The 22491-nt window shown below is 42.2% G+C and overlaps 1 protein-coding gene across 9 annotated transcripts in view; it reads left to right on the forward strand.

Annotated features, from left to right (window-relative positions):
- The window catches only part of stard13b (StAR related lipid transfer domain containing 13b), a 617921-nt gene that overhangs the window by 574050 nt on the left and 21380 nt on the right, over nt 1-22491 (forward strand). For all 9 annotated transcript variants that reach the window (XM_068033490.1, XM_068033491.1, XM_068033489.1 and 6 more), the window contains 4 exons: nt 2331-3724; nt 7181-7360; nt 19233-19392; nt 20519-20717. In XM_068033490.1, the coding sequence (XP_067889591.1) occupies nt 2331-3724; nt 7181-7360; nt 19233-19392; nt 20519-20717 (1933 nt within the window). The remainder of the gene's footprint in view (nt 1-2330; nt 3725-7180; nt 7361-19232; nt 19393-20518; nt 20718-22491) is intronic.

The raw sequence follows: 22491 nt of genomic DNA on the forward strand, positions 1-22491 counted from the left end.
GGATGGTGAGTTAAATGGGCTGAGCCACTCTCTCTCATCTTTGTCAGTGGTAACAGAAAAGTTTGTAATAGAACAAAGAACAAAGAAAATTACAGCACAGTAACAGGCCCTTCGGCCCTCCAAGCCTGCGCCGATCCAGATCCTCTATCTAATTTTAAAACAAAGTCGAATGTGTTCAGTTGCAGGATGCTGTGAAGAAAGGTGGGTGCAAACAGCTGCTTTAACTGTCCAAAATGCATTTAATACGGTTTATTTAGGTGGCACTTTTATAATTGAATTCTGTGATGATGACAAATGATCAGCGCCATTTGCCCGCTACAGGCAGCTGTGCAGGATAAGAGATGGTGAATATATTTTCAGACCTCACTGAAACTCCCGATGAAAATTGTTACTTGTTAAGTTTGAATAGATCTCTTCAGATAGATTGCTCGTCATTTTTAAAGCTTTCACTTGCCCGGACATCACCATGTTCATAGAATGTTATAATCAACTTTTAGTTCATCCTGAAAGCATCATGCTCCTGGTTGTTCTGACAGTACCATGCTCTACACCCTCTTGATACCACCATGCTCTTGATCAGTGCATGCATCTGCTTAGTACCATTCTCTCAGAGATGTGGTTTCAAGAGAGGACTATGAATAGACTATTAATCTAATGCAGGGTAGGAAATAAATTATCAAGAGAAAATTAAACTGAAGAATGTGTTTTAAACACTGCAGATTTGACTAATTATTCGATCCAATGGATTTAAATGGGGGTTGTAGTAAGCCTGTCACTCATTCACAGCTGGAGTGATTGTTGCTGTCTGACAGTTTAATAGTGAAGTGTCTGCACACAACTATCTTGTTGCATTCCTTCAATTTGGGAATTTGCTTTTATTTAGCGCACAAGAAATTTGCAGCTTGCTCTGGCTGTTAACTTTTAGCTAAACAGGAAAGATAGCATCTGCTGAAAAGAGGGTTGGGCGAGGCACTCTTTTAACTGTTTCCTGTTATGAGCATATTGTTTTTAAAAAGAAGACATTGCACGTTCTCTATATCTGCACTTCCCTCACTTTGGAAAGGCGTGTGCCTGATTTTTAATGATAATGTGAATAATGAGGCATTACGGCACCAAATTGCATTTATATAGCATCTTTTAAGTTAGAAATGTGGCCCAAAACACTACACTGGAGCATTATCAAACAAAATTTGATGCCAAGGCACATAAGGAGATATTGGGACTGGTGACCAAAAGCTTGGCCAAACAAATAGGTTTTAAGGAGTATTTTAAAGGAGGAGAGGATAAAGGGACAATTCCAAAGCTAAGGGCCTAGGCAGCTGAAGGCACGACCACTGATGGTGGAGCAATGAAAATCAGGGATGCACAAGAGGCTAGTTAGCAAATAACTTGCAAAATTCCTGCTGACACCATGATTTTGCCAGTGAAGCCCAAATTGTGTACAAAACAGTGTATCCAAGAGTTAGAGATGAATAATAAGGATTATTTAAGGGAAAGTGGTGGTGTAGTGGTAATGACACTGAACTAGTAATCCAGAGGCCCAGGCTAATCCCCTGGGGACATGGGTTCAAATCCCACCAAAGCAGTTGGAATTTGAATTCAATTAATTAATTTAAAAAAAAATCTGGAATTGAAAGCTTGTCTCAGTAAATGGTGCTATGAAACTGTCATCAATTGTCGTAACAACCCATCTGGCTCACTAATGGCTTTAGAGAAGGAAATCTGCTGTCCTTACCTGGTCCTACATGTGACTCCAGACCCACAGTAATGTGGTTGACTCTTAACTGCTCCCTGAAATGACCTAACAAGCCACTCAATTGTCAAGGGCAAATAGGGATTGGCAACAAATGCTGGCCTTCCCAGTGACACCCAGATCCCATGAAATAATAAAAAAAAAATTCTCTGAGGGCCATAATCTCCCTCTGGATCACTGAGAAAGGGAGGCAGAGATGGTGGGGGGAGGGCTTGGGGTTCTACCCACTCTTTTTTTTTAACAGAGATTGCAGATTTCTAATTAATTGTACTTTTTAAAACCTTGGGCCTACATTTGAACTGAGGGTCTGTAGACCTACTGGCTGTCCCCAAATGGAAAGGCTTTAATAGTCAAATCTATTGAGGCCAAAAGCCTTTATGCAAGTTTGTTCATCATTTAAAGTTATTTGATAAGACACATTTCTTTTTTGCAACTTCCTGTGAGCACAACTGATGAGAGCATTCTTATCTTGCAAAATCTCGCAGCATGGTGAAAGAGAAAAAGTGAAGTACATGGTTTCTCTCATTTATTTAACAAATGGAAAACAATAACTCCTACATTTGCATTGATCTTTCAGAGTGAAGACTCAGATGAAGATGACTTGTGTGCAATTAGTGACAAGTGGACCTTTCAAAGGAGCAGTAAGAGGTGGTCACGACTGGATGACATTGATGTACTGTTTCCCAGGCAAGACAACCACCTTTCTGCAGGTGGCATGAAACTAAAAAATACGACGAGCAGTGAAAGTGTGCTAACGGACCTCAGTGAGCCTGAGGTCTCCTCCATTCACAGTGAAAGCAGCGGAGCAAGTGACAGCAGGAGCTTGGCTGGCAGAACTGTCGAAATGAACTGTGCAACCACAGAACACCCAGAAAGTTCTCTACGGAACTGTGCTGAAACCACAGTAATGCCAGACTCCACCTCACTGAATAGTTCATTCCCACAGACGCCAAAAGACATTGCGAACTACAGTTTTGGTCTAAAAACTGAAAAGAATGCTAAAACGAAGGCTAAGAATCTACTAAAACGTATGGAAACATTAAGACCAAGAGCTTCTCATAGTAAGTTAAAGGGATCTATGAGATCTGGAGCTCTGGTTATTAGTTCACCTGTACTGCAACAGGAGCCTGAGTCACTGAAGACCATGCAATGTGTGGAGATAGTCAATGGAAACCTCAATAGTTTAGCAAAAGACTCAACCAAGAGTGGATTTTCATCATCTACTCAGTCCAGTAGTGATAGTCACTCAGAAACCAGCAGTAGCGTTGTAAGTACACCATGTTTAAAATCACGAAAGAGACGTTTTGCCAGCAAGCGTAGTGGCATGTATCTTGAGGACATCGACATCATGTCAGGAACAACAATGAAGCAGGTGGCAGATCAGAATCGTAGAAATGAATTTCGTTCCCAGGAAAACCTTGTTGTTCACATTCCAAAGGATCACAAACCAGGCACCTTTCCAAAGGCACTTTCCATTGAAAGCCTTTCTCCTACTGACAACTACAATCCTGTAAACTGGCGAACTGGAAGTATCTCTCTGGGAAAACAGAAGTGCAGCATTAACCAACCCAAGAACTGCTACCCAAAAGGAAGTAGAATCAGTATTTATGACAATGTACCAGGATCCCATTTATATGCCAGTACAGGTGATTTGATGGACTTAGAAAAAGAAGATATTTTTCCTCACTTGGATGATATCTTACAGCATGTGAATGGACTGCAACAGATTGTAGACCATTGGTCAAGAAATGTGTTACCTGAAATACAGGATGATGAGCTCTCAGTTTGTGAACGTCAACTCCACTCATCCAATCAAATAATGCTTGACTTTGAAAGACATTCCATGTCAGATGGTCAGACTACTCCCAGTGACCTTGATCGAGATGGTCAATCCCTGAATGAATCTGAAGCCGTGGGAATGAGAGATCGTAGGGACTCTGGAGTAGGGGCATCTTTAACCAGACCTAGCAGGTTGGTAGCCAAAATATGATGGTTTATTCAGGCCTAGAAGGTGAACAATACTGGTACAAATGGAAAGCAAGTCCCGATTAAAAGTGTGTACTAATTAATTTATTGACAATTTAGGAATGTCAACCAACATAAAGCAATCCATAGCTGAAATGTCAATGAGACAGCCTACTGTTCTTTTCCCTTAACATTTCTCTTATTGTCTGCTTTCTGATGGTAAGTTAGGCCTTCTTGCATGTTCAGCTGAAGTTTATCAATGTGGACATGATTGAAAGATGCTTCAGGGAGTATTTTCTGAAGCAGCCAATGATTCTCAATGTATTAAAATCAGTAGTGATAGATTTTCCTTAATGGGAGTGAAAATAGTGGGCTGAATATTACCGGCCCCTCAATGCCGTGGGTCACGGCGGGCCCTTTATCTCCATATGTAAATTAACATTAATGATATTCACACTTACTTACCTGCAGGCAGCGGTTGTCGCACGCTGATTTTACAGCCTCCATTCGGCTTTCGCGTGCCTTTGGAACTCCGCATGGATTTCCGAGGCGAGAAACTGGTGGGGAAGGGGGGGGGATAAAATTTTCAGGGCCGAAGAGTGGAGGAGCGGGGAAAACAATTCTTATTGGTTGTGGGGATCGTGGGAAGGGATTGAAGGGCAAAAGATCGAAGGTGGGGGGTAAGTCTTGGTATATGAGAAATCAGTTGTTGGTCATTACGAGCAATGAAATGACCATTGGGGGGTTTGGGGAAGGGCCAATTTAATAATAAAATGTAATAAAAATTACAACTGATGTCTCTTTAACAATTTAAATTAATTGTAAGGGCTTAAAGCCCTTTAAAAATGGTGCCGGCACCTGCACAGTGGCACCAGATGCCGTTGCCGGGGATGCAGCGGCCGCCCTTACACATCATCATCATTGGGGGCAGCCGCTCTGCCCCCACTATTTAAATGAGCTGCCGTGTTGGAAGGCTGCCGAGCTGAAAGCACGCCGCCGAGGAACGCGGCGCGCGATTAAAATTCAGCCCAGTATGTCACCTGGAAATCCAAAGTAAAAGGCTGAAACTCTGTTTTCAATTGGATAATAAACCTGAGACCTACTGAAATCATGGTAGAATCATAAGGCTTTAGCTAGGCATTCAATTAAACTGTCAAGAGATGTAACAATTGATCATTTTATCTATCTGGAACTTCATTTGTGATGCTAATCAAAAATATAACACCTTAATAAAACAGGCAGAAACAATCCAGTTCATTTTAACTCAACAGGCAGGAAATCTGTGGGATCAGGTGGAACACTGGTTTTGCGCTCTGATCAATATTACTCTCCTTTGACTTCAATGAAGAGTAAAATTGAATGAGGTGTAAAACCAGAATTGCACTCTACCCGTCAGGTAGTTTAGGTTTAAAATTGCCCCCAAATATTTTTTGTAATAATTTTAAAATATGTAAAATAGTCATAATACAACAGCAACTGCCCCATTCAGGACTCAATCATTTCCATAAAACAGACTCAAACCTCTAAGTTACTTGATTTGTTTACTTAATTTAGGGTCCACCAATGTTTTTGGACACTTTACTTCAAACCAAGAGTACTGTCGTTGACTAGAAAAGTTGGTATTTTATGTAGTTATTGAGATGTATATTGGAAAGTAAATGGTTGCTTTATTGACGAGAAATCCATAAACCCTGAATTCCATCCCCTTTATCTTTTCCAATAGTCTTCTGTGTGATGTCTGGAAGTCCATATACACCACATCTGCTGCACTTCCCCTCCACCCCCCCCCCCCCCCCGCCCCATTTCATTTACATTTATATGTCACTTTCTCAAAGAAATTCTATCATGTTTGTCAATTTCATAGAGTTTTACAGCACAGAAACAGGCCCTTCGGCCCAACGCGTCTGCGCCAACCATCAAGCACCTGTCCTAACTAGTCCCATTTCCCTGCACTTGGCCTGTAGTCTGATATGTTATGGCGTTTCAGGTGTTCATCAAATACTTCTTGAATGTCGTGAGTGTTCCTGCCTCTCCCACCTCTTCAGGCAGTGTGTTCCAGATTCCAACCACCCTCTGGGTGAAAACATTTCTCCTCAACTCCCCTCTTATCCTTGCTGAAATCCTAGCTGGCTGCTTCTAATTATTATCTCTTCCAATAGTATAGCATGGTAATATTTTGATGAAATGCAATAATTCAGTATGTTTTTGTGATATGTGACAGTTTTATGACATGGCCATTTGTAAAAGCAATATGTCAAGTTAATTACTATAGTCTAGTGAAGGAAGGGAACAGAGGAAGGGGAACATGCAGTGATAATATCAAAAATGGCCAAGGTTGCCAGCTTGAGAGATTGTAAAGAATTGTTTCATGGCAGTTACTTCTGGAAAGTAAAACTCATCAGGACTGTGTTGCAGTCTCTCATCCTCTGATCAAGGGAGAGGGACATTGATGATGAATATGGCAGCAGTAACCAGCAAGCAGGGTCACTGGTTACCTGAGAGCAGTAACTTTGGTTCTTCAAATCCTTCTATATTCTAGTCAGTGGTTTGATATCCAATGAGGTCTGTGTCATTTTGTATCACTGTTCTTACTCCTTACAAGGTCCCACATGTTTTTACATCACAGATCTATACGCTCTGAAGCTCTGTGCCATTTTGGAATACTTGTCTGATACCCTTCTAAGGTTCCATGTCATTTTGCTCCATTCCCAACATTGGGAGTAATGAAGAAAGCTACTGGATGTGTATAGAGATTTACAGGCAGTAATCTGATCCCACCTGTGGAGTGTCCTCTGTACACTGTATGTTGGATGTCTGCATCTACCTTGGCAGTGGTGCTGCATTTTGCAGCTGAAGGAGTCATTTCTAAAAATTGATGCCATATTCCTGATTTTAGGTTTGTTCCCAACAAGAAGTAGATCATCATAATTCTTTTATAGGTTTATTGCAAAATTAAATCATTAATTATGCTTATCCAACTGGACGGTATTGCTTTCTAAATTTTGTATATTTTTCAACGTGATTAGGGTAATGCGCTCAGATTGGCTGATGTCGCTGGTCTCAAACCTCTCTTTCTCTGTACAAGCATGGGGACAAAATTCAAGGTGGACTCCTCACGCATGTCTCCCTGTACCAGATTGCTTTGGTAGTGGGATTAGGCTGCATCTGGACCAGAAACACACCGCCAAACCAAAATGGCAGCCAATACAAAGGTCTGGGATCAGTTCTGCTGGGTGTTGTTTTATTTCAACAAAGCAGGGAGTTGTAGTTGAATGTTATTAGCAATTCTACTAATGCGATTTTATAATGTAATTGCTATTTAATCAGCATTAAGTTGCTGCGATGTCATACATGGTTAATAATTTGTTTTTTCCTTTATTAAATCCAGTTTCCAAATTTCACTGACTCAGACTCACTTTAGCTTTTTATTGTGTTTTAATATTTTTTCAATATTTTTCACAGGCGTCAGAGGTTACGATGGCACAGTTTCCAGATTTCACATCGACTTAGCCTCACTTTGGCTTCACTACAGATCAGCAACCAGTCAGCAGCTCAGCTGAACCTGCTGCAGAAATTTTCCCTCCTTCGTCTCACAGCTATAATGGAGAAATACTCCATGTCAAACAAGCATGGCTGGACCTGGTGAGTTGTCATTAACCATAAAATATGAGATAACAGTGAAGCTACAAACAGTTCAATAGTTAATTTTTTTTAAACTGGAAAATTGGTCTTTCTTAGTCATCAGAAATTAATAAAGCTCTTTTATTGAATGAGCATCTCTGCTTTCCACACCAAGGTGGTTAAATTGGACAGCCTAGGGCCAATTTTTCAGGTGCCACTCAGCCTCCTAGGATTCCAAAATGGTGGGCAGGAGGTGAGCACTTGCTTCTGAACAGAAGTTCATTGCCCACCATATTGGGTAAGGAGAAACAAGAGACATCCTTTACCTATGTCTGAAACGGGCATTAGGCCCTTTGCTTATCCCCCTGCTGCAACTTTGGTTTGCCCTGAAGCAGTTACAAGGAAAAGCAACCTCCAGGCTGTCCCCATTCTGATGTGGCCCGATGGACAATATCTGGGGCTCCTCAGACCTCGCTATTCACGAGCAGAGAAATTACACTGCGCCATTCCTGAATTTAACTCCCCAATTATTTGTGCCAGATTAGGGCTATTTTTGCCAGAGGTCCACATCCAGGATTGAGACAACCAAAACACATTTACAGAGCACACTTCAAGTGCAGAGAGGAGACCTTCATAATATAAAAGAAAAGAATGTAATCACCATAAAACAGAAACTACACATCAGTCATGCCTGGATTATGAACTCTGAGCTCAGAGATATAAAGACAGTGTGTTGATTACTAGCTATGGCTTTACTGAACTAATGAAAGAGAACAGTTGTAAGATAAAAGCAACGATGTAAGATAAGTTATTTTACAGTTGGTATTATTATTTACTGACCTAGTAGGGCAACAATTGAACTCAATTAATATTTAGTTACAAAAAACTGTTTACAGCAGGGCTCCTTGAGAAAAAAAACACATTGGAGTAACCTGATCTACTCAAGGGAAGATTATCTTGTTTTTCAATGCTCATGATGGGTTTCATACCAGTGTTTAAAGTTAAAACAACACTCGCAGGATATTGGGGTTGAAGGGAAAAAATGTTTGTGGTAGTCCACAATATGTCTAGGCAAAGCTTTTTTGTAGCAAGTGTGCTGTTCTTTGACCTGTAAAAGGTGGAGGTTTATCTCCACTTTTCACATCCTGTTGAACTGAGTCAGACAGAGTTCACCTGTATCCGTCTTCAAGCACAGTTACCGTTTACAGTAGTCTATTAGTCTCTTTGACTAAGTAATTAGAGATGCTAAATTAATTTAATAACCTGAAAAAGAACCATTTTACAATAAATGAGCTCTGCATCAGGACAGATACATTTAGCAAAGAGAGCTGTCCAAATCTTAGAGTGTTTCATAGCACCTTTCATTTAGGAACAAGGGAACAGGAGTAGGCCATTCAGCCCGTCGAGTCTGTTCCACCATTCAATTAGATCCTGGTTGATCATCTACCTCAATGCCACTTTCCCACACTATCTCCATATCCTTTGGGAGCTGGTTAGATTGATTAAATAAAGATTTCTGCTCTCATGGGACCTAAGTAAGATGAGTTTAGAGAACTTTAATCCCTTCCTTAATAGGCATTTTAACCACTGAAAATAACACAAAATTGGTGATAATTAAGGGCCATTTATTCTCCTATATGTATCTTTACTCCTCAAATACAGGCGTCTTGCTCATCCCCAATTTTAGTCAGTCCACCATTGTTGGGTGTGCCTTCAGCTGCCAGTGATGGAGCCTTGGCTGGATTCTCTCGCTAAACCTCTCCACCTTTCTACCTCTCTTTCCTCCTATAAGACACTCCTTACAACCTAACTCTTTGACCAAGCTTTTGGTCATCTGCCATAATTTGGCTTGGTTATTTGTATGATAACGCACTTGTGAAGCACCTTGAGATGTTTTGCTACGTTACAGGTACTATATAAATACAAGTTGTTGTTGAAAGCATACCATTCATTATTAATGTCCTTGGACATTAATATAAACATCCTTTGCCTAAAATCTCTCCATATGTTACACACCTATCCCAAATGCAAAATTATAGTTGGTTATATGTAATGACTTGACTGTTAAACCACCGTTAAGGTCATCTTCTGTTAATGCCAGCACCATTTTCAGAAAGGTAAGTTTGTACCTGAAATAAAGTAGATTGCTGTCTTTATTCCTTTTAGTTCAACCACCTATTGAGGTGAATGCTTAAAGGAATGAGCTGTCTGATGCAGCATCCCTTCAAGAAACATGCACAACCATTTTACAATAAATGAGCTCTGCATCAGGACAAGAGAGAATCTAACCATCCCCCCTTGACATTCAACGGCATTACCATGACTGAATGCCCCACTAAAACATCCTCGGGGCTACCGTTGAACAGAAACTGAACTGGAATAGCCATATAAATACCATGGCTACAAGAGCAGGTCAGAGGCTAGGAATCCTGAGGCGAGTAACTCACCTCCTGACTCCCCAAAGCCTGTCCACCATCTACAAGGCACAAGTCAGGAGTGTGATGGAATACTCTCTTGTTGGAGATGGTCATTGCCTGGCACATGTGTGGCGCAAATGTTACTTGCCACTTTTCAGCCCAAGCCTGGGTATTGTCCAGGTCTTGCTGCATTTCTACACAGACTGCTTCAGTATCTGAGGAGTCACGAATGGTGCTGAACATTGTGCAATCATCAGCGAACATCCCCACTTCTGACCTTATGATTGAAGGAAGCTCATTGATGAAGCAGCTGAAGATGGGTGGGCCTAGGACACTACCCTGAGGAACTCCTGCAGTGATGTCCTGGAGCTCAGCTGATTGACCTCCAACAACCACAACCATCTTCCTTTGCACTAGGTATGACTCCAGCCAGCGGAGGGTTTCCCCCCTGATTCCCATTGACCTCAGTTTTGCTAGGGCTCCTTGATGCCATACTCGGTCAAATGCTGCCTTGATGTCAAGGGCAGTCACTCTCACCTCACCTCTTGAATTCAGCTCTTTTTATTTATTTTATTTTTTTTATTTAGAGATACAGCACTGAAACAGGCCCTTCGGCCCACCGAGTCTGTGCCGACCAACAACCACCCATTTATACTAACCCTGCAGTAATTCCATATTTCCTATCACCTACCTACACTCGGGGCAGTTTACAATGGCCAATTTACCTATCCACCTGTAAGTCTTTGGCTGGAGGAGGAAACCGAAGCACCCGGTGAAAACCCACGTGGTCACAGGGAGAACTTGCAAACTCCACACAGGCAGTACCCAGAATCGAACCCGGGTCCCTGGAGCTATGAGGTTGCAGTGCTAACCACTGCGCCACTGTGCCGCCCCATGTTTGAACCAAGGCTGTAATGAGGTCAGGAGTTGAGTGGCCCTGGCAGAACCCAAACTGAGCGTCACTGAGCAGGTTATTGTTAAGCAAGTGCCGTTTGATGGCACTGTTGATGACACCTTCCATCACTTTACTGATGATTGAGAGTCGGCTGATGGGGCGGTAATTGGCCAGGTTGGACTTGTCCTGCTTTTTGTGTACAGGACATACCTGGGCAATTTTCCACATTACCGGGTAGATGCCAGTGTTGCAGCTGTACTGGAACAGCTTGGCTAGGGGCGTGGCAAGTTCTGGAGCACAGGTCTTCAGTACTATTGCTGGAATATCAAAGATTGTGAGGGGAGCCGAGAGTTTCCACAGAGCACAGCTGACTGGTGAGTAAGACCTGGTGGGTATTTTTCAAACTGGATTGAATTGTAAGTCATTGTTTCAGCAAGACTTAGTTGATTTTTTTTATTATAATAGTCTTCTAATGTTTTAAATTTAAAGGGTTTAGTCATGGCAGGAGAGCTTAAAGCCGTGGTTTGCTCCTCTTGCGGCATGTGGGAATCCGGGAACATTTCCAGTCCTCAGGACCAGCATGTGTGCAGGAAGTGTGTCCAGCTGCAGCTCCTGGAAGCTCGGGTTTTAGAGCTGGAACGGCGGCTGGAAACACTGTGGAGCATCCGCGAGTCTGAGAGCATCGTGGATCGCATGTATAGAGAGGTGGTCACACCGCAGCTGAAGGGACTTGAGGAAGGAAGGGAATGGGTGACCACCAGGCAGTCCAAGAGAATCAGGCAGGTAGTTCAAGAGTCCCCTGGGGTCCCGCTTGCAAATCAGTATTCCATTTTGGAGACTGATGAGGCTGGTTCCTCCAGGGAGTACGGACAGAGCCAAGCTTCTGGCACCACAAGCAGCCTGTCTGCACAGGACAGGGGAAAGAGAGGAAGAGCAATAGTAATAGGGGATTCTATAATACGGGGAACAGATAGGCGCTACTGTGGCTGTCAACGTGACTCCAGCTTGGTGTGTTGCCTCCCTGGTGCCAGGTTCCGGGATGTCACTGAACGGCTGCAGGGCATCCTGAAGGGGGCGGGTGATAAGGCAGAGGTCATGGTACATGTTGGTACCAATGACATAGGTAGAAAGAGGGATGAGGTCTTGCATCAAGAATTCAGGGAGTTAGGCAGCAGACTGAAAAGCAGGACCTCTCGGGTTGTAATCTCTGGATTACTCCCAGTGCCACGTGCTAGCGGGTATAGAAATAGGAGAATAGCACAGATGAATGCGTGGCTTAAGAGTTGGAGCAGGAGGGAGGGTTTTAGATTCCTGGACCACTGGGACCGTTTCTGGGGAAGGTGGGACCTATACTAGCGGACGGTCTACATCTGAACCAGAGGGGGACTAACATCCTTGCTGGCGGGTTTGCTAGTGCTGTTGGGAGGAGTTTAAATTAATTTGGCAGGGGGAGGGAATGCAAACTCCGAGCAGAATAGGGACACAGCTAACACAGGAAAGCAAACAAGTCAGAGGGAATACAGTGGAAGTAAGTTTCAAGGGAGTAAGACCAGGATGGATGGCCTCTACTTTAATGCCAGGAGTATTACAGGTAAAACGGATGAGTTAAGGACAAGGATTGACACGTGGAATTGTGATATAGTAGCCATCACGGAGACATGGTTGAGCGAGGGGCAGGATTGGCAGTTCAATATCCCAGGATATAGAATCTTCAGGCGAGACAGAGGAGGGGGTAAAAGAGGAGGGGGCATTGCAATATTAGTTAAGGAGTCAGTTACTGCAGTAAGGAGAGATGATATCTTGGAGGGGGCATCAAATGAAGCTTTATGGGTAGAGTTTAGGAATAAAAAAGGGACAGCCACATTGCTAGGTGTTTATTATAGACCCCCAGATCGTCAGCGGGAAATTGAGGAGCAAATATGTGCGTAATTCGCAGAGGTGTGTAAAAATAATAATAGGGTAACTATATTAGGTGATTTCAACTTTCACAACATTAATTGGGATCGTCATCGTGTTAAGGGCTTAGATGGAGTGGAGTTCTTAAAATGTATACAGGAGAACCTTTTAGCTCAATATGTAGAGGATCCAACAAGGGAGGGTGCAGTGCTGGACCTAATTTTGGGGAATGAAGCTGGACAGGTGGTTGATGTGTTGGTGGGGGGGCATTTTGGTGATAGCGACCACAACATGGTACAATTTAAGCTTGTTATGGAGAAAGAAATAGACAAGTTGCAAAAAAAGGTTTTGGATTGGGGGAGAGCAAATTTTAGTAAAATAAGGCAGGATCTGGCCAAGATAGACTGGAAAGAGCTACTTGTCAGGAAATCTACAGAAGAGCAGTGGGGGGCATTCAAAAAGGAAATGGGGAAGGTACAGGCCCAACATGTTCCCTCTGGGGTAATAGGTAGGAGCAACAAGCCCAGAGAACCATGGATGACCAGAAACATTCAGGGTACGATGAAAAGGAAAAGAGAGGCTTTTAGCAAATACAAGGAGAGCAAATCAACGGAAACATTAGTGGAGTACAGAAAGTGTAGGATGGAGCTTAAGAAAGCAATTAGGAGAGCAAAGAGGGGACATGAGAAAGCTCTGGCTGGTAAAAGTAGGGAAAATCCCAAGATATTCTATAAGTATATCAATGGGAAGAGGATAACCAGGGAAAGAGTAGGACCCATTAGGGACCAAGGTGGAAATCTGTGGGTGGAGCCAGAGGACATTGGTAGGGTGTTGAATGAATACTTCACATCTGTCTTCACCCAAGTGAATGAGGAAGTAGATATGGAACTCAGAGAGAGAGACTGTGAGGTTCTTGAGCAAATTGTCATAGGGAGTGACAAGGTATTGGAGGTTTTGGCAGGCTTAAAAGTGGACAAATCTCCAGGTCCAGACAATTTGTGTCCCAGGATGCTGTGGGAGGCGAGAGTGGAGATTGCAAGGGCTCTGACCCAAATTTTTAATTCCTCTCTGGCCACAGGGGAGGTGCCAGAGGACTGGAGAACAGCTAATGTGGTCCCACTATTTAAGAAAGGTTGTAGAGATAAGCCAGGGAACTATAGACCAGTGAGTCTCATGTCAGTGGTAGGGAAACTATTGGAGAAAATCCTGAAGGAGAGAATCTGTCTCCACTTGGAGAGGCAAAATTTGATTAGGCATAGTCAGCATGGCTGTGTCAGAGGGAGGTCATGCCTAACAAATTTGATTGAATTTTTTGAGCATGTGACCAAGTGTGTAGATGAGGGTAGTGCAGTTGATGTAGTTTACATGGATTTCAGCAAAGCATTTGACAAGGTCCCACATGGGAGACTTATCAAGAAAGCAAATGCACATGGGATACAGGGTAAGTTGATAAGGTGGATTCAAAATTGGCTTAGCTGTACGAGACAGAGAGTGATGACAGACGGCTGCTTTAGTGACTGGAAGCCAGTGTCCAGTGGCGTACCACAGGGATCTGTGCTGGGTCCCCTATTGTTTGTCATTTATATAAACGACATAAATGACTATTGGGGGGGGTAGCATCAGTAAGTTCGCGGATGACACAAAGATTGGTCGATTGGTTAACTGTGAGGTGGAGTGTCTTGGATTACAGGAAGATATAGACGGGATGGTCAAATGGGCAGAAAAGTGGCAGATGGAATTTAACCCTGAAAAGTGTGAGGTGATATACTTTGGAAGGAGTAATGTGACACGCAAGTATTCAATGAATGGCCTGACACTGGGAAGTTCTGAGAAACAAAGGGACCTTGGCGTGTTTGTCCATAGATCCCTGAAGGCAGAAGGGCAGGTTAATAGGGTGGTGAAAAAGGCATATGGGACACTTGCCTTTATCAATCGAGGCATAGATTACAAAAGCAGGGAGGTCATGTTGGAGTTGTATAGAACTTTGGTAAGGCCACAGCTGGAATACTGTGTGCAATTCTGGTCGCCATATTATAGGAAGGATGTGATTGCATTGGAGGGGGTGCAGAGGCGATTCACCAGGATGTTGCCTGGGATGGAACATTTAAGCTATGAAGAGAGGTTGGATAGGCTTGGGTTGTTTTCACTGGAGCAGAGAAGATTGAGGGGTGACCTGATCGAGGTGTACAAGATTATGAGGGGCATGGACAGGGTGGATAGGGAGCAGCTGTTGTTCCCCTTAGTTGAAGGGTCAGTTACTAGAGGACACAAGTTTAAGGTGAGGGGCAGGAGGTTTAAGGGGGATTTGAGGAAGAACTTTTTTACCCAGAGGGTGGTGACAGTCTGGAATGCACTGCCTGGGAGGGTGGTAGAGGCGGGTTGCCTCACATCCTTTAAAAAGTACCTGGATGAGCACGTCATAACATTCAAGGCTATGGGCCAAGTGCTGGCAAATGGGATTAGGTAGACTGGTGTCTTTGATGCATCGGTGCAGACTCGATGGGCCGAAGGGCCTCTTCTGCGCTGTATTATTCTGTGATTCTGTGAATATTGTCAGGGCCCATAGCTTTTGCAGTATCCAGTGCCTTCAGTCGTTTCTTGATATCACGCGGAGTGAATCGAATTGGCTGAAGTCCGGCATCTGTGATGTTGGGGACTTCAGGAGGAGGCCGAGATGGATCATCAACTCGGCACTTCTGGCTGAAGATTGTTGCAAATGCTTCAGCCTTATCTTTCAGACTGATGTGCTGGGCTCCCCCATCATTGAGGATGGGGATATTTGTGGAGCCACCTCCTCCAGTTAGTTGTTTAATTGTCCACCACCATTCACGGCTGGATGTGGCAGGACTGCAGAGCTTAAATCTGATCCGTTGGTTATGGAATCGCTTAGCTCTGTCTATCGCATGCTGCTTACGCAGTTTGGCACGCAGATAGTCCTGTGTTATAGCTTCACCAGGTTGACACCTCATTTTGAGATATGCCTGGTGCTGCTCCTGGCATGCCCTCCTGCACTCTTCATTGAACCAGGGTTGGTCTCCTGGCTTGATGGTAATGGTAGAGTGGGGGATATGCCGGGCCATGAGGTTACAGATTGTGGTTGAGTACAATTCTGCTGCTGCTGATGGCCCACAGCGCCTCATGGATGCCCAGTTTTGCATTGCTAAATCTGTTCGAAATCTATCCCATTTAGCACGGTGATAGTGCCACACAACACGATGGACGGTATCCTCAATGTGAAGGCGGGACTTCGTCTCCACAAGGACTGTGTGGTGGTCACTCCTACCAATACAGTCATGGACAGAAGCATCTGTGGCAGGCAGATTGGTGAGGACGAGGTCAAGTATATTTTTCCCTCGTGTTGGTTCCCTCACCACCTGCCGCAGACCCAGTCTAGCAGCTATGTCCTTTAGGACTCGGCCAGCTCGGTCAGTAGTGGTGTTTCATGGCCATCATTAGACGAGCTTTTAATTCCAGATTTATTAATTATATTCAAATTCCACCTTCTGCTGTGGTGCGATTCGAACCCATGTCCCCAGAGAAATACCCTGGGTCTCTGGGTTACTAGCCCAGTGATAATACCACTATGCCACTGCCTACCCTTCCTTTACCTGTACTCAATTATCACCGCAGGTCACAAATTATAGCAGAGATCATTAGTTCGAGTGACAGTGGGAGGGTGTTAGGGTCTCTTTGAAACAAATTTTAAGGTGCTGCTAAAGTGGGGGCGGTGGGGTGGTGGTCACAGGGGACACTTCAAAACTATTCTGGAGCAGCATTTATGTACATATTTATATGAGAAAAATGAGCTCCTCTCTCCAGGGGCCAAGATCCTGTTTGGACTCTTGGTGGGCCCCAACTTCCAGTGGTTGGCAGCATCATAGGCATAATCCATACTGGGTCCTTCTGAGATCCAAAAAACCAGAGAAGTTCTGATGTCAAGAATCCCCACCACTGGACTTGCCTCTCCCAGCTTCCTTCTAATGCAATGGCTTTGTTTGGGATGGGCAAAGGCCCCACACAGGCAGTCCCAGAAACTCCCAACATCGGTCAAGATCCTATGCATTTGGATTTTGGTATAATTTCTGCTATATCAAGTGCACACTAGCTGAAGGGCTGTAGACTTTCAACCCTCTAGTTCCAAAAGTGCAACACTGTCGTGATAATTAAATAATATTAAATAGTATCCACAGTGTTCTGCTGATCAACTTTTGAAGTGATACCACATTTGATCAATAAGGTGACCTGGCCACATGACACTCAGAAAAAATTAAGGATCAGCGAGGCCTTGCAGTAAGGTGCATTCCCGCCAAATCCACCCACCCTAATGATGTCACGAGCTGAAGACATTCCCATTGAGCTCAGCCGAATGAGCTCCCATTTCATGTATTAGAGGAGCTAATCAACCAACCAATTCCAGAAATAGGTTGATTATGTAAAAAGTAATCAAAAAATTCAACATATTTTTCAATAATTATTTTATATATAGAACTCCCATTTAACCATTCACTCTAAAATATACAATGGGATTTAAAATCAAATTGTATTTACATGAGACCCTCAATTTGTGCACACAAGTTCAGCTCACCTTTCTCCGAACACAGTGAAGTGTGAGCCCATTTTTTTCCTAAACTTTCAATTAAAACAATTTGTATGTTATAAAATAAATTCTACAGATTATGCTAGAATAATTCCAGGTTAACGGGGTCCCCACGGCAACAGAGAACAAGGAGGTTTCCATTTATTGTTAACACTTTATTAAATAAATAAAATCATGTTACAATGATTATTTTAAAAACAAATCACAAAAAGCTTAAACATCAAGTAATTAAATTATAATTATCACATTTGCTTGTATTCTAAATTATTATGGCAACGACTTAGTTTTTTGTGATTAATATAAAATCAGTAATGAATTTTTTTTCAGCCATTCATGTTGACTCCCTACCAATTTGTGCATTAATTCCCCCAAAATGAGATTGTTAAACAGATGGCTGAACTTGTTTCCACTTATAGTTTTCTGTGGTTATGACAGAGGCTGTAATTATCCTAAGTGTTGACATGCCTTTTATTAAATTTCTAGATGCTGATTATCAGTACTCTAATCCAGGGGTAGAGTTGCATGTGTGTTAAACTGTAGTTATAACTGCAATGAATTAACCCTCACTTTCAGTCTTAGGCATTGACTGCGACCCCCCAAATATAGTCAGTGGCTGTATTCAGCTCTTTACTCTGTCCTAAAGCTGCTAATGTGACTCTAAAATAAACCTCTGAGTACTGGGAATGCACTACCGTGACAGACTACTGTCCTCCTGCTTGTAGCAGCTCTTGAAGGTCTAACAACTGTTCAGGATTAGAGCTCTGTGTTTGACATTACTGTATTTACAGTAATTTAGTTTTGTTACAAATGAAATCAAAATCATTTAAAAGCGGTACATTCCTTGCATATAATTTTAATGGTGTTTAGAGATGTGGGTGCACTCCTGAGCAGGCTCTGTGCTTGCTGATACCAGCTGTAAATCAATCAATGTTAAATCCAATGCAAGTTGTGGGCAATCAGCCCAAATTGAAGGAATACAGGACCCTGGCACTTTACAAAGCGGCCAGGCAGGACCATCATTGGAGGCTCCTCCAGAGCCCATTGAGGCGCACCACAACTGCTGGTCTTCAGCGCCAGTGCGTTCGCTGGAAGTTGTGGTGCTGGTTGTGGTGCCGTTTCGACTCTCAATAACAGCAAACGTCTCAGTGTTCACCGCTATTGGGACCGCAAAATCAGGGCCAATTTTTTTTTTGAAATAGCTTTAAAAAAAAACTGAAGGGCATTGACCTTGTTTTGATGTGTATCACTGAGGAGGAAGGTAGGAGCATAACCTTAAAATTATAGAGCTGCGCAGTTTAGGTGTGATGTCAGGAAGCATTTCTTCACATAAAGGGTAGTGGAAATCTGGAACTCTTTCTCCAGCCCCTTTCCCACCCCCACCCCCAATAGGGAGGCTGGGTCAATTGAAAATTTCAAAATTGAGATTGATATTGTTGTTAGACAAGGGTATTAAGAGTTATGGAACCAAGGCAGGTAAATGGAGTTATGATACAGTATCAGCCTTGATCTAATTCCATGATGGAACAGGCTCAACGGGCTGAATAGCCTATTCCTGTTCCTGTGTGTGCTGTCATAATACTGTAAATTTGTGGCAGTGGGGTGGTGGGTGGATTGTGTCTTGTAAGATTTTTTTTATTTTTGAAGAGATTTCATGACATTTCATAGAAGCTTCTATGAAAGCACTGTCTGATCAATTTTTCATGTCTAGTAACAGTTAAATTGGAAAAGCTTTCACATGTAGTTTTTACTCATGAGTAATTCAGGCTGTACATTTCACATGAAGTGCATTTTTGGGGTTAAACATTTCCAAAGTATGTCAGGTCCCCTTGACTAGACTCCTATAACAGCAGCCACTGACAGGAAGAGCATGTTTTCAGCTAAAAGAAATAGAACATTCTTTTTATTTTTTTAAATATCATGCATCTGTATATTTGATAGAAATAGCTTAGTTTGACATTCATTTAAAAAATCATCAGAGATACAGTGTACTGCTTTTCATTACGAACCCTCTGACGAAGAGGATGTCATGTTGTGCTTAAGTTGGTCATGCCTCCTTCTGCAAGTAATGTGTGACATTGTTTCTTGCAGGTCTGTGCCAAAATTCATGAAGAGGATGAAAGTACCTGACTACAAAGACAAGAATGTCTTTGGTGTGCCTTTGATAGTTCATGTACAGAGGACAGGACAGCCCATCCCTCAGAGCATTCAGCAAGCCATGCGCTATCTGAGGAGCCACTGTCTAGATCAGGTACATGAATGAATACATTGAAACAGACTAGATCTTACTGCTTTTGATCATTACATACATTTATTTAATTGATTGTCACATTTACCAATTAGTACATTGAAATCTATATTTGGTCTGATATTGAAGGAGCTGGCTTTCATGTAATGTCAGTTTTCATGTGATTCTGAATAGGCAATTTGGTAATAATTTCATGGACCTAACTGTTGGCCAAGTTTTTTTTTCTAGTAAGAAGTATTTATTCTCAATTTTCTTCATTAAATTGGAAATTATTAAACTTTGGTTGACTGGCAGCATGGGCTAGCAAACATAGGGATTGGTTTTGCTAACAAAGCATTTAGTAACTAATCATGTGTTAGTTCAGCAGATGGAGGCTTGGGGCGTGCACTCATTGATGCCAAAGCAGTCATCCGCAAACAACAATATACCTAGTTGTTAATGATGACTAAACAACAGTTTTCACTTCAAACAGCTCAGATTAGTGGGGAATGCAAGTGTTGTCAATTAAATCGGATCCAGTGTTTCACTTCGATCTGAAATTCTGATGCCACCAAAACTTCACCCTGCATTGCAGGTTGTGGAAGTCACATACGATTGTGGACATGTCTTATATTTCTTTTTAAGACCATTAACCACAGAATTCAGACTAGCTGGTCTGCTGAATTGTCTTGAAGTAATGTTTTATATTTGCAGTAGGGCCTTTCTCTAACCTCCATTTTCTTCAGATGAGAATGAATATGTGATAATCAAAGGGAAACTGTTCTTTTTTTGTGCTGAAGACTAAAGGAGCATTTGAGTATTTTATTATAAAGTAAAGATTAGCTGCTTACCTTATTTTTAATGTAGATATTTTAAAACTCTTATTTTAGACGCAGCGTGGACATTTTTATAATTGAGGTTTCATGGATTTACAGATTAATTCTAATGAACAGATGGTTTCGATGGAGAACATGAGGTTTAATAATTTGTCATGTGAACTTGATGATTAATCCTGTGGCATACTGGTGCAGATGTTAAGTATTATTTTAGAACTATCAGTCCTATCCTGGCAGTTAATGGATCTAATAATTTACAGCACACCAGCTGTGCTAATGGAGTTTCTTTCCATTCTTATGTTTGTTTGTTCTAGGTGGGTCTGTTTAGGAAATCTGGAGCCAAATCCCGAATTCAAGCTCTTCGACAGATGAACGAGGCTTCTCCAGATAATGTCAATTATGAAGATCAATGTGCGTATGATGTAGCTGATATGCTGAAGCAGTTCTTTCGAGATCTTCCTGATCCTCTCCTGAGCAGCAAGCTAGGGGAAACCTTCCTGCATATTTATCAATGTAAGCATCGCATTATGCATTGTGAATTTTGATTATCGCAGTTAGTGGAGCTTTCCTACTTTGTTCTGTGAATAAGGATTGAGCACTTGTCATACTCACTTACAATGGAACCAGATTAAATCAATATATCCCATAGAACGTATAGAATAACTAATAAAAATAAAGTAATAAACAGTAAAATTCTTTGTGGTTATAATAGATAAGCTGAATTACAAACTCATCTTTTTAACTAAGACAAAATCAAGTGGATTTGAAATAAATCTGCTGTCTTCTGCCACTTCTATTTTGGTACAAGTAAAGAATGAAAGTCTGGACTGAAATAACCCCAGTAAGGATTTATTCCAAACGTGTTGAGTGAAATGTACTGAGTGTTGCATAGATTCATCATTTCAGGGGTTGATGTGCCAGATATCTCATAAAGGAGCTGATTTTGAATATTTACAATTCACTAGAGAATTCATAGAATTACATACAAAGTACAGCACAGAAACAGGCCATTCAGCCCCACTGGTCCAGTTGCTGTTTATGTTCCAAATGATCATCCTTCCACCCTTCTTCATCTAACCCTATCAGCATAACCTTCTATTCCTTTCACCCTCATATGCTTATCTAGATTTCCCATCCTCAGCTTATAGTTAAAATTATAGGTTATAAGTACAAAAGAGGGTAGTTAGTTATTACTGTAAAGTATCTCCATTGTGAAGAGAAACAAATAAAAGGTTCTCTGTAACTAGAAAGGGCAAATAATGGAAGCATCAAGAATGAAAAAAATGAAATATTAGCAGAAGAGATACAAACAGCAAGGAAGCAGTGAGTGGAGTGAGTCTTAGATTCAATTGGTGCACTCTGCTATGTTGTACGGGTTTTCTATTGTCATTGACAGAAATAGGAATGTGCCCATTGAAGAAGATAACTGGTAGAGAATCAAAATTAAACAATAGGAGTGGCTGAGTGATGGGAACAATAATCACTAACGTTCTCTCTTAAAATTTAATTTCACCCTTCCCCATTTTGTAATTGACTTAATTTGTTTTTCAGTATATATTTTGCCTCTAGTCTTACAAGTCATGCAAAAATTTTTCGTTGAAAGGCCTGGCCAAGTGACACATGTTCAGGTCTGCTGGTGCCTCCCTTGAACAATATGTTTTGTGAATTTGTACATCAGTAGCAAAGATTTATTCTATTGCCACCTAGGGAAGACCTCACCCTCCATCAGTAATCATCATAGAGTTGCAGTCAGAGTCATTATGGCACAGAAGGAGGCCATTCAGCCCATCGAGTTCATGCCAGCTCTCTGGAGCAATCCAGTCAGTCCCATTCCCCTGCTCTGTCCCCATAGTCCTGCAAGTTTATTTCCCTCAAGTGGCCATTCAGTTTCTTTTTGAAATCGTTAGTTGTCTCTGCTTCCACCACCCTTGTAGGCAGCAAGTTTCAGGTCATTACCACCTGCTGCGTAAAATAAGTTCTTCCTCACAACGCCCCCCACCCCACCCCCCGCCCCCGCATATCTGGCCCAAAATCTTCAATCTGTGTCACCTAGATCTTGTACCATCAGCTAATGGGAACAGCCTTTCATTGTCTACCTTATCTAAACCTGACGTAATCTTGTACACCGCTATCAAATCTCCCCTCAATCTCTTTTCCTCCAAGGAGAACAACCCCAGCATCTCCAACCTAACCTTATAGCAAAAATCCCTCATCCCTGGAATCATCCTTTGTACCCTCTCAAAGACTGTCACATCTTTCCTAAAAGTGTGGTAACCAGAACTGGATG

Source organism: Heterodontus francisci, chromosome 6 (assembly GCF_036365525.1).
Source record: "Heterodontus francisci isolate sHetFra1 chromosome 6, sHetFra1.hap1, whole genome shotgun sequence".
In the NCBI taxonomy this organism is placed as follows: domain Eukaryota; kingdom Metazoa; phylum Chordata; class Chondrichthyes; order Heterodontiformes; family Heterodontidae; genus Heterodontus; species Heterodontus francisci.